Source organism: Zea mays, chromosome 10, assembly GCF_902167145.1.
Source record: "Zea mays cultivar B73 chromosome 10, Zm-B73-REFERENCE-NAM-5.0, whole genome shotgun sequence".
Taxonomy (NCBI): Eukaryota; Viridiplantae; Streptophyta; class Magnoliopsida; order Poales; family Poaceae; genus Zea; species Zea mays.
In genome coordinates, this window is record NC_050105.1 from 74452019 (window position 1) to 74465432 (window position 13414).

General features: G+C 42.0%; 1 protein-coding gene across 1 annotated transcript; it reads right to left on the bottom strand.

Moving 5' to 3' along the window:
* Nucleotides 1-779: 779 nt before the first annotated feature.
* Nucleotides 780-3196, bottom strand: LOC103642525 (probable acyl-activating enzyme 17, peroxisomal). The gene is made up of 7 exons (XM_020545730.3): nt 3090-3196; nt 2890-3004; nt 2710-2804; nt 2411-2612; nt 2037-2110; nt 1635-1855; nt 780-1260 (listed from the first exon to the last, which is right to left on the bottom strand). Exons 4-7 carry the CDS (start codon nt 2509-2511, stop codon nt 1162-1164), a joined length of 495 nt encoding a protein of 164 aa, XP_020401319.1. The 5' UTR covers nt 2512-2612; nt 2710-2804; nt 2890-3004; nt 3090-3196; the 3' UTR covers nt 780-1161.
* Nucleotides 3197-13414: the final 10218 nt, after the last annotated feature.

Here is a 13414-nt window from a genome sequence, read left to right on the forward strand (position 1 = left end):
GGAGACATTTGTGGTCCAATTCAACCACTTTCGGGACCTTTTCGGTACTTTATGGTATTAATCGATGCATCCTCGAAGTGGTCGCGTGTATGCTTACTATCAACTCAAAACCATGCATTTGCAAAGTTGGTCTCGCAAATCATCCGGATTAAAAATACTTTTCCTGACCACCGAATAAAGTCCATCAGAATGGATAATGCTGGAGAATTTACCTCTAAGGCATTTAATGATTATTGTACCGCATCGGGAATTGCAGTTGAGCACTCTGTGCCTCATGTTCATACTCAAAATGGACTAGCCGAAGCTTTGATTAAAAGAATTAAGCTAATTGCTCGACCACTCTTGAAGAGTTCACTATACCACAACCTAGCAATAACGACTTACTTACAGTCGGTATAAACCGTTATAGCAACGTACTATCAGTCGCTATAGAGTTATACCGACTAACACTTTCTGACGCTGTAAGTGGCGTCGTCATAAACGTATAGCGACAGACATGTTTATACCGACGGACGGTTAGACGTTAAAAAGATATACCGACTAACATATTTATCCCGACGGACAGTCTGTTAGAACTTATACCGACACACTGTCTGATGCGATATATGTATTTTTACCGACTAACAATCAAACGCTACGACTATATGAGCCTAAAAAAATATATTACTAGCAATTTCCAATTATCATCAACATCAGATAACAATTGTACTGCATTCATACATAGCAAGTGTACTGCATTCATACATAGCTCATGTTGACATAGCTCATGTTTTCATTCATGACAATAACAATTATACTGCATTAATACATAAAGTTCACAAGTTTGCTTTTGTTGTAATAAAGATCAAAATAAGCAGCAACAACACTATAGAATAGATACCACCATTGCTCCATGATTAAGCTAAATATACAATAGTTGAACGCATAAACAAGTATAAGCTAATTTTAATTGAAATACTATGAGGTTCCTGATTTCTGTGGTCATGCAGTCAAAAGAGATCAAAAAGGTCTTGACGATATCCATGGAATCCAGATATGAAGTGTCAGAATTTGCAAGCAGTACATGAACGCAGTAGGATCGATCAAGTAACAAATCCACCACCAATCTCTGTGCCTTGCAAAGTTAAGACAAAAGGTCTGGATAGTTGAGCAATTAAAAAATTACCGGATGGAGGACCAGTCTAGTCTAGCTGTACAGTCCGTATTCTTCCAAGTACGAACGATGCTGGGTACCAGTCCAAGCATTGTTACCTTAGCATCCTGAAATTAGGTAACTATAAGTAGGAACAAGATTGCAATGAATGAAGATAGAATACCATTAAACTCAAAAAAAGACATTGCAGGGCGATATACATAGGAACAATGCAAACTGGACAGTTTTATGCCTGCACTATTCATTTTTCGTAAGAATCCACAAACATATGAGCGAACCAAGTCAAATGGTTGAGGTTCATGATGAGTAACTGAAAAAGCTTAACTGGAATAACAAACCATGCATAGAAAACTTTGTGCATTCAGTTTATTTGGAATTGATATTTAGATAGTATAATGTACATGAACACAATTGTGAAATGGTCCATAATTTTTGTCATTCTAACACTAATTTTGTGAATTCAACTGTCTATTTTCTGTACCTGTACAAACTTCGCAAAGCCTGAACTATTTGGGGAGCCATTATACAGAGCCATGGAAGCTCCATTCAGCAAGGAGGCATAAACAAGCCAAGGGCCCATCGTCCAACCAAGATTCGTTGGCCAAGCAACAAAATCTCCTTTACGAATATCCATGTGACACCATCCATCGGCAGCTGCCTTTATGGGTGTTATATGTGTCCATGGAATTGCTTTGGGCTCCCCTGAATATGGAGAACTGTCGGAATTTTCTGTACAAAAATATTTTTAAATGCACTAATTGATCAACTTGTTATCATAAATTGGATCTGCCATTGGCCAGTTTGCAGTACGCAGCTGTATACCTAATAATTGCATATGGGCGAGACATGTCAGAACTGACAAAATTATCAAACATCATCTTACCTGTGGTCCCTGATGAAAATAGAATATTGGTGAATGCATAGGCAGGTTGGTTAACAGCAGTGTAATTTTCAGCCCTGCATTTTTTTCTGGTTCAGTCAGTGAATGTCCAATAGCATCAAGTTATTCCAAGGAAACTAGGTGGATTTCATGAGTTAACTAATTTATTTTCGTATTACTTAACCAAAAAACTAGTTAGCTTATTGCACATTGTGAAAATAATCTAGAACTGCTCGGTAATTTGACTTGTGTTCTAGAGACAGCTCAGTACAATTCACTCTAGAAATCGCCAAGTGTTCAGATGACACAGGAAAGACTCTCATAGAACCTGGGCTTCTCCCCAAATTTCAAAGTATCATGACAAGAAAATAACTCACTCGGTATAATTAACCCTTCCAAGGAAATCTTGCCAGGAAAGGTCATCAACACGTAGTCCCTTTATTAGCAAAGACCCCCTTACAGGAATCACAATTGCCATAGGGGCCTTAGCCTCCACAACTCTACTATAGATACCACCATTCCAAAATAAGATATATATTCAGTCAGACCCTCATCTTTATCCTCATATTCTTTATTCTCCTGCAGATCCAGCAAGAATTTTGTTAGCTTGGAAGATACAAGGAATACCATAAATTGGTAGTTCACATACTGAGCGACAAAGGAGGAAAACAATAACCTTATTATGCGGTGCTTTCTCTTCAGGCTCTTCTGAATCTCCAAGCAAGCTCTTCTTTTTACCAGCTTTTGATTTTGGCAAGAATGCCACAACAGCTAAAGGACAAGTACAATGTAATCAGTATTACATAAGTATGAGAGATCATATAAAGCAAGATCATGCTGGAAAAATAATACATACGATGGGTCCTCCCAAACGAAGATTTCTGCTCATATTTTGGATCTGTAGGGTCCACAGGATAACCCGAACGGGCGAAGTAAACATGAGCATACAAAGAGCCATTATGCTTGAGAGCCTGTAACAGTACATACACAAAATTCAAAAGAAATAGATCATAAATGCATGAAATAATGTTTAATGTACTGTAGTTAGTAGCCTACCTCTGACGGATAGTATGTTAATGACCGTGTTCTAGTACTGGTAGGTCCCCAGACTGCATATGGTATGTTTGCCTCATGCCAAATAAGTGCATCCTCATTAGCAAAATTAATCTAAACAACTAGGAGATATTTCCATTCCAGCATAAACATAACGAACAACCCCTCCTCCATCCCAAATAGATTATTCAAAAGTTCACACAAAGTCACCAATAGCACTGTACCTACATGTTCACACAACTTGCTGAATTCAGCAGCAGCATGTCATGACCAAAGTTCACAAAACTTCTAGGGTTTATACTATTTCTAAAAAAATAATTAGCAAAAATCAGCTTAGCCTCCTAATATCCAATTAACACACTCATAGCGCTATCCTTTTTCTCACAATAAAAGGAATGTTGATGATGCAGAACACCAGTACGAGGTCATCACTAGGCCTGAAAGTATCTCCCTTGCACCCGAACAAGTAAAAACAAACGCTTAAGCATCCGCTAAGCAGTCAATTCCTCTTGCGAACAGCACCCATGAGTACACCAAACAACTACAGCTTCCGGATCACAACAACCAAAGGAAAGGTCAGACAATTAAATCCTAAAATTACCTTAACATCAGAGCAAACATAACCAAACTACCCGCACTACAGAACCTAAACCCACTAACGAGCAAGCCGCGATCGACCTAAGACGCGTCTTCGAACCGAAATCTTGCAAGATGGCCGAGGGCGTTCTCACCATTGGCTCGCCCTTCTGGAAGAGGTTGAACATACATGAGCATCCCGGGGTCTGTGGGTGGGCGCTTGGGCCCGAAGAACTTGGCCACAAAGTACCAGACGGGACGACGGAGTGCGCGCGCGTGGCTGGGGACAGGACGGCGCGCGGCCGGCCGGCTGGGGAGGAGACGGTGGCGCGCGGATGGGCTGGGAGGAGACTGCGCGCGGCCGGCCGGCTGGGGAGGAGACGACGGCGCGCGGATGGGTTGGGGAGGAGACTGCGCGCGACGGTTGGATGTTTTGGCGACCGCTGCTCGGGAAGTAATAGGGTTTTGGGCTTTGTGCGCCAACCGGCCTAAATTGCACATATTTTTTATGGCGACTGAAAGCGCAATGCTATATGTATGAATTGCCGACTGACAACGCGACATTATTCACATATAAATATAACGACTAACACTCAGTTGGAATTGAGACATATGCCGACTCACCATCTGTGGCCATGTATACCGACTAACAATTTGATGCTAATCCTCTATTTATAGCGACGGTCGTCAGACACTAATTTGGTGTTGTGGTATAGTGGTTGTAACCTATCCAACACATGTTGGGGCCATGCCGTCCTGCACGCAGCAGCACTTATCAATTTCCGTCCATCGTCATACAACATTCACTCACCAATGCAACTAGTGCAAGGAGTCATCCAAAAAATCTCTCATCTAAGAAAATTTGGATGCATGGTATATGTACCTATACCACCTCCACAACGAAGTGCAATGGGTCCTGTCCAAAAAATAGGGATATATATTGGATATGAGAGTGCATCCATAATTAAGACACCTTGACCCAATGACCGGAGAATTGCATACGGCTCGATTCGCCGACTGTATTTTTGACGAGGATAATTTCCCATCAATAGGTGAGGAAAAGAACCTTTGGATGAGAAATGCCGAGAAATTATATGGCAATTCATGGGAATCCTCGCTCATGACCCTCGCACCAAAGAAGCAAATATAGAAGTTCAAAAGATAATCGATTTGCAAAACTTAGCAAATGAACTGCCTGATCATTTTTGTGATTTGAAAAGCGCGATTAAGTCGCATGTTCTTGCACGGAATGCACCAGAGAGGGTTGAAATACCAAAGAAAATAGAAGGTATACCCAATCATGTTAAGAGGCCGCATAACAAAAGGACAGGAACTCTGGCTTCTCAAACCCCAAGTACTCGGAGACGTTCAAAGAAAAGAGGGAAAGAGGACTTGCCACAGCCGATCACTGAAATGCCTTAAAGCAAGAAGGGGAGCCAGACGAGACCTGGCACCGGGAAGGAACATATGAAGATAAGCATTCCGGACTTGAACCTTTCCGTAGAAGAAATCGCCAACCCAAACATGTGCACACACAAAGGCGATGGAAAACTAAAGGAACTCGCTCCCGCAATAAGAAGTAGCAGGGAAACACAAGAAGAAATGCAATCAGCATCCCATGATGAAATGGCCATAAACTATGTATTAACTGGAGAATGCATGACCAGAGCAATAGCCAACATAGACATATATTTCGCAAAGAAAGTTGCCTCAATCATTGATCATGACCCAGAACCGACATCTATCGCAGAGTGCAAGAAAAAATCAGATTGGGATAAATGGAAAAAGGCAATTACCGCGGAATTAATTTCTCTAGACAAAAGAGAGGTGTTTGGGCCCGTAATCCGCACACCATCCCACATACACCCTATAGGTTATAAGTGGGTATTTGTCCGCAAGAGAAATGAAAATAATCAAATATCAAGGTACAAAGCAAGGCTAGTCGCTCAAGGTTTCACTCAGCGCCCTAGAGTTGATAATGAAGAAACTTACTCTCCACTCATGGGAGGAATTACATTTAGATACTGAAAGTCGCCTAGAGGGGGGTGGATAGGCGGAATATGAAATTCACAACTTTAAACACACACTACAAGCCGGGGTTAGCGTTAGAGTGAATATTAAGTCCGGGAGAGAGGGGGAAAACAAATCAACCAAGAAATAAAGCGGATGAACACGGTGATTTGTTTTACTGAGGTTCGATTCTAAAGAACCTAGACCCCGTTGAGGTGGTCACAAAGACCAGGTCTCTTTCAACCCTTTCCCTCTCTCAAACGGTCACTTAGACCGAGTGAGCTTTCTTCCTTGATTTCTCGGGTCACTTAGACCCCGCAAGGACCACCACACGATTGGTGTCTCTTGCTTCGCTTACAAGGCTTTGAGAATAAGACTGAGAGAAAGAAGAAAGCCAACCAAGTAACAAGAGCAACAAAGAAACACAAGAACGATCCTCTCACAAGTCCTAAAGTACTAGAACTGAATTGGGGACTTTGATTGGATCGGTGGCTTTGATTTGTGTCTTGGAGTGTTGCACTTTGCTCTTGTATTGAATGGAGTGTGATGAATACTTGGATGGTTGGAGTGGAGGTGGTTGAGGGGTATTTATAGCCCTCAACCACCAAACAACCGTTGGGGAGAGGCTACTGTCAATGGGCACACCGGACAGTCCGGTGCGCCACCGGACGCTGTTCGGTGCGCCAGCCACGTCACCCAACCGTTAGGGTTCGGGCGCAGTCGACCGTTGGAGCTTTGTCTTCTAGTGGCACCAGACAGTCTGGTGCCGCACTGGACAGGTACTGTTCACTGTCCGGTGCGCCTCTGACGACTGCTCTGATTTCTGCGCGAACTATGCGCGCACTGTAGCGTTTGCAGGTGTCCGTTGCGGTCGACCGTTGCGCTGGTAGCCGTTGCTCTGCTGGTGCATCAGACAGTCCGGTGAATTATAGCGGAGCGACGCTGGAAAAACCCGAGACTGTCGAGTTTGATCCTGTATGGTCCTGGTGCGCCGGACACTGTCCGATGCGCCAGACCAGGGCATCCTTGGTTCCTTTCCTCCTTGGCTTTTGAACCCTAACTTTGATCTTTTATTGGTTTGTGTTGAACTTTTATGCACCTGTAGAATATACAATCTAGAACAAACAAGTTAGTCCAATATTTGTGTTGGGCATTCAACCACCAAAATTATTTATAGGAAAAGGTTAAGCCCTATTTCCCTTTCAATCTCCCCTTTTTTGGTGATTGATGCCAACACAAACCAAAGCAAATATATAAGTGCAGAATTGAACTAGTTTGCATAAGGTAAGCGCATAGGTTGCTTGGAATTAAACCAATTTGTAGTTTCACTAGATATGCATGGTTTGCTTTCTTTTATTTAACATTTTGGACCACATTTGCACCACTTGTTTTATTTTTGCAAATCCTTCTGGAAAATCTTTTTCAAATTCTTTTGCAAATAGTCAAAGGTATATGAATAAGATTTCGAGAAGCATTTTCAAGATTTGAAATTTTCTCCCCCTGTTTCAAATGCTTTTCCTTTGACTAAACAAAACTCCCACTAAATAAAATTCTCCTCTTAGCTTTCAAGAAGGTTTTAATAGATACCAATTGAAAATCAACATGCCAATTTGAAATATGTCAATTAAATTTTTTTCGAAAGGTGGTGCGGTCCTTTTGCTTTGGGCTTAATATTTCTCCCCCTTTGGCATTAATCGCCAAAAACGGAGACCTTGAGAGCCCTTTAAACTTTCTCCTCCATTGGTAAATGAAATACGAGTGAAGATTATACCAATCGAAGAGTGGTGTGGAGTGACGGCGAAGGGTAAATGATACCGATAGAGTGGAGTGGAAGGCTTGTCTTCGCCGAAGACTCCATTTCCCTTTCAATCTACGACTTAGCATAGAAATACACTTGAAAACACATTAGTCGTAGTCATGAAAGAGATATGATCAAAGGTATATAAATGAGCTATGTATGCAATGTTTCAATCAAAATTATGAGAATCAAGTATATTTAGCTCATTCCTAAGTTTGCTAAAGGTTTTCTCATCTAAAGGCTTGGTAAAGATATCGTATAATTGTTCTTTGGTGCTAACATAAGCTATCTTGATATCCCCCTTTGTTGGTGATCCCTCAAAAAGTGATATCGAATGTCTATGTGCTTAGTGCGGTTGTGTTCAACGGGATTATCCGCCATGCGGATTGCACTCTCATTGTCACATAGGAGAGGGACTTTGCTCAATTTGTAGCCATAGTCCCTGAGGGTTTGCCTCATCCAAAGTAATTGCGCACAACAATGACCTGCGGCAATATACTCGGCTTCGGCGGTAGAAAGAGCGACTGAGTTTTGTTTCTTTGAAGCCCAAGACACCATGGATCTCCCCAGAAACTAACAAGTCCCTAATGTGCTCTTTCTATCAATTTTACACCCTGCCCAATCAGCATCTGAATATCCTATTAAATCAAAAGTGGATCCCTTGGGGTACCAAAGTCCAAACTTAGGAGTGTAAACTAAGTATCTCATGATTCTTTTCACGGCCCTAAGGTGAACTTCCTTCGGATCAGCTTGGAACCTTGCACACATGCATACGGAAAGCATTATATCCGGTCAAGATGCACATAAATAGAGTAAAGATCCTATCATCGACCGATATACCTTTTGATCTACTGATTTACCTCCCGTGTCGAGGTCGAGATGCCCATTTGTTCCCAAGGGTGTCTTGATGGGCTTGGCATCCTTCATTCCAAATTTGTTAAGTATGTCTTGAATGTACTTTGTTTGGCTGATGAAGGTGCCATCTTGGAGTTGCTTTACTTGAAATCCTAGGAAATATTTCAACTCCCCCATCATAGACATCTCGAATTTTTGAATCATGATCCTACTCAACTCTTCACAAGTGGATTTGTTAGTAGACCCAAATATAATATCATCAACATAAATTTGGCATACAGACAAATCTTTTTCAATAGTTTTAGTAAAGAGTGTAGGATCGGCTTTTCCGACTTTGAAGCCATTAGTGATAAGGAAATCTCGCAGGCATTCATACCATGCTCTTGGGGCTTGCTTGAGCCCATAAAGTGCCTTTGAGAGTTTATATACATGGTTAGGGTACTCACTATCTTCAAAGCCGGGAGATTGCTCAACATAGACCTCTTCCTTGATTGGTCCATTGAGGAAGGCACTTTTCACGTCCATTTGATAGAACTTGAAGCCATGGTAAGTAGCATAGGCAAGTAATATACAAATTGACTCAAGCCTAGCTACGGGTGCATAAGTTTCACCAAAGTCCAAACCATTGACTTGTGAATATCACTTGGACACAAGTCGGGCTTTGTTCGTTGTCACCATACCATGCTCATCTTGCTTGTTGCGGAATACCCATTTGGTACCTACAACATTTTTTATTAGGACGTGGAACTAAATGCCATACCTCATTCCTTGTGAAGTTGTTGAGCTCCTCTTGCATTGCCAACACCCAATCCGAATCTTTTAGTGCATCCTCCACCTTGTATGGCTCAATAGAGGACACAAAAGAGTAATGTTCACAAAAATGAGCGACTCGAGATCGAGTGGTTACCCCCTTATGAATGTCACTGAGAATTGAGTTCACAGGGTGATCTCTTTGAATCGCTTGGTGGACTCTTGGGTGTGGTGGTGTTTGACCCTGAATCTCTTGCTCATCTTCCTTGTCCTTATTGACTTGATCTCCCCCTTGATCATTGTCCTCCTCTTGAGGTGGCTCATCCTCTTGATCTTCATCATCTTAAGCCTGATCCTTATCTTGAGTTGGTGGATATGCTTGCATGAAAGATGATAGTTGATCTTGTGCTTGTGGAGCCTCTTCGGATTACTTAGGACACACATCCCCAATGGACATGTTCCTTAGCGCGATGCACAAAGCCTCTTCATCATCTAATTCATCAAGATCAACTTGCTCCACTTGGGAGCCATTAGTCTCATCAAACACAATGTCACAAGAAACCTCAACTAATCCAGTGGATTTATTGAAGACTCTATATGCCCTTGTGTTTGAGTCATATCCTAGTAAAAAGCCTTCTACAGCCTTGGGAGCAAATTTAGATTTCTACCTCTTTTAATAAGAATGAAACATTTGCTACCAAAGACTCTAAAATATGAAACATTAGGCTTTTTACCGGTGAGGAGTTCATATGATGTCTTCTTGAGGATTCAGTGAAGGTAGAGCTGGTTGATGGAGTAGCAGGCAGTGTTAATCGCCTTAGCCCAAAACCGGTCCGGAGTCTTGTACTCATCAAGCATGGTCCTTGCCATGTCCAGTAGAGTTCTATTCTTCCTCTCCACTACACCATTTTGTTGAGGTGTGTAGGGAGAAGAGAACTCATTCTTGATGCCCTTATCCTCAAGAAAGCCTTCGATTTGTGAGTTCTTGAACTCCGTCCCATTATTGTTTCTTATCTTTTTGATTCTTAATTTGAACTCATTTTGAGCCCGTCTCAAGAATCCCTTTAAATTCTCTTGGGTTTGAGATTTTTCCTGCAAAAAGAATACCCAAGTGAAGCGAGAATAATCATCTACAATAACTAGACAGTACTTACTCCCGTTGATGCTTATGTAAGCTATCGGGCCGAATAAATCCATGTGGAGTAGCTCGAGCGGCCTGTTGGTCGTCATGATGTTCTTGTGTGGATGATGGGAACCAACTTGCTTTCCTGCTTGACATGTGCTACAAACCCTGTCTTTCTCAAAATGAACATTTGTTAGTCCCAAAATGTGCTCTCCCTTTAGAAGCTTGTGAAGATTCTTCATCTCAACATGGGCTAGTCGTCGATGCCAGAGACAACCCATATTAGTCTTAGCAATTAAGCAAGTATCAAGTTCAGCTCTATTAAAATCAACTAAGTATAGCTGACCCTCTAATACCCCCTTAAATGCTACTGAATCATCACTTCTTCTAAAGACAGTAACACATATATCCGTAAAAAGGCAGTTGTACCCCATTTTGCATAATTGAGATACAAAAAGCAAATTGTAAGCTAAAGAATCTACAAGAAAAACATTGAAAATGGAATGGTCAGGTGATATAGCAATTTTACCAAGTCCTTTGACCAAACCTTGATTTCCATCCCCGAATGTGATAGCTCGTTGGGGATCTTCGCTTTTCTCGTAGGAGGAGAACATTCTTTTCTCCCCTGTCATGTGGTTTGTGCATCCGCTATCAATAATCCAACTTGAGCCCCCGGATGCATAAACCTGCAAAACAATTTAGGCCTTGTTCTTAGGTACCCAAACAGTCTTGGGTCCTTTGATGTTAGAAACAAGCACCTTGGGTACCCAAACACAAGTCTTAGAGCCCTTGTGTTTGCCCCCAACATATTTGGCAACTATTTTGCCTGATTTGTTAGTTAAAACATAAATTGCATCAAAAGTTTTAAATGAAATATTAGGTTTATTTGATGCAGTAGGAGATTTCTTTTTAGGCAATTTAACATGGGTTGATTGCCTAGAGCTAGAAGTCTCATTCTTATACATGTAAGCATGGTGAGAAACAGAATGAGATCTCTTGGCATGAATTCTCCTAATTTTATGTTCAGGATAACCAGCAGGATATAAAATGTAACCCTCGTTATCCTGAACCATGGGAGCCTTGCCCTTAACAAAATTAGACAATCTTTTAGGGGCATTAAGCTTGACATTGCTTCCCTGTTGGAAACCAATGCATCCTTAATGCCAGGGTGTCTCCCATTATAAAGCATGCTAGGAGCAAATTTAAATTTTTCATTATCAAGCTCATGCTCGGCAATTTTAGCATCTAGTTTAGCTATGTGATCATTTTGTTGTTTAATCATGGCAATGTGATCATTAATAGCTTCTACATTTATATCTCTACATCTAGTACAAATGGAAACATGTTCGACAGTAGATGTAGAGTGTTTGCAAGATTTTAATTCCTCTATCTTAGCATGTAATGTAGCATTCTCATTTCTAAGATAGGAAATAGAATCGTTGCAAAAATTTGAATCTTTTGCCTTAGAAATTAAACTATCATTTTCAATTTTAAGGCTAGAAATTGATGCATTCAATTTATTAATCTTAGCATTTAAACTAGCATTTTCATTTCTAAGACTGACAACAGAATCATCACAAGCATTTAACTTTTCAACCTTAGTAATTAAACTAGCGTTCCCAGCTCTAAGGTTGGAAATAGTGTCATGGCAAATGCTAAGCTCTTTAGTCAAGTTTTCACATTTTTCTATCTCCTGAGCATAAGCGTTTTTAACTTTAACATGCTTTTTGTTTTCCTTAATAAGGAATTCCTCTTGGCTATCCAAGAGTTCATCCTTCTCATGAATAGCACCTATCAATTCATTCAGTTTTTCTTTCTGTTGCATGTTAAGGTTGGCAAAAAGGGTAAGCAAATTATCCTCATCTTCACTAGAGCTACCCGCATCACTAGATGTTGTATATTTGGTGGAGGCTCTAGATTTTACCTTCTTTCTTTTTCTGTCCTTTGCCATGAGGCACTTGTGGTCGACATTGGGGAAGAGGAGGCCCTTGTTGACGGCGATGTTGGCGGCATCCTCGTCGGAGGAGGAGTCGGTGGAGCTCTCATCGGAGTCCCATTCCCGACACACGTGGGCATCGCCGCCGTTCTTCTTGTAGTACCTCTTTTTCTCCTTCTTCTTCCCCCTCTTGTCGTTGTCCCTGTCACTATCACTAGACATAGGGCACTTAGCGATAAAATGGCTGGGCTTACCACATTTGTAGCACACCCTCTTAGAGCGTGGTTTGTAGTCCTTCCCCTTCCTTTGCTTGAGGATTTGGCGGAAGCTCTTGATGATGAGCGCCATCTCCTCGTTGTCGAGCTTGGAGGCGTCGATGGGGAGCCTACTTGATGTAGATTCTTCTTTCTTTTCTTCCGTCACTTTAAATGCGACGGGTTGCACCTCGGCTGTGGAGGTGCCGCCTTGCTCCAAGTCGACGATGTGTTTGGAGCCTTTGATCATCAATTCAAAGCTCACAAACTTCCCAATTACCTCACCTGGAGACATTAGCTTATATCTAGGATCACCACGTATTAATTGAACTTGAGTAGGATTACGAAATACGAGCGATCTAAGAATAACCTTGACCATCTCATGGTCATCCCACTTGGTGCTCCCGAGGTTGCACACTTGGTTGACCAAGGTCTTGAGCTGGTTGTACATGGCTTGTGGCTCCTCTCCTTGGTGGAGGACGAATCGACCGAGCTCCCCCTCGACCGTCTCCCGCTTGGTGATCTTGGTCACCTCATCTCCTTCGTGCGTGGTCTTTAGGACGTCCCAAATTTCCTTGGCACTCTTTAACCCTTGCACCTTATTATACTCCTCTCGACATAGAGAGGCGAGGAGTATAGTAGTGGCTTGGGAGTTAAAGTGCCGGATTTGGGCGACCTCGTCCGAGTCGTAGCCCTCGTCCCCTACGGTGGGTACCTGCGCTCCAAACTCAACAATGTCCTATATGCTTGCGTGGAGTGAGGTTAGGTGATGCCTCATTTTATCACTCCACATACAATAATCCTAACCATCAAAATATGGTGGTTTGGCTAATGGAACGGAAAGTAGAGGAGCGCGTTTAGAAATGCGGGGATAGTGTAGGGGGATCTTACTAAACTTCTTGCGCTCATGGCGCCTAGAAGTGATGGACACGGCGTCGGAGCCAGAGGTGGAGGACGACGAAGAGTCGGTCTCGTAGTAGACCACTTTCTTCATATTCTTCTTCTTCTTACCACTCCGATGTGACT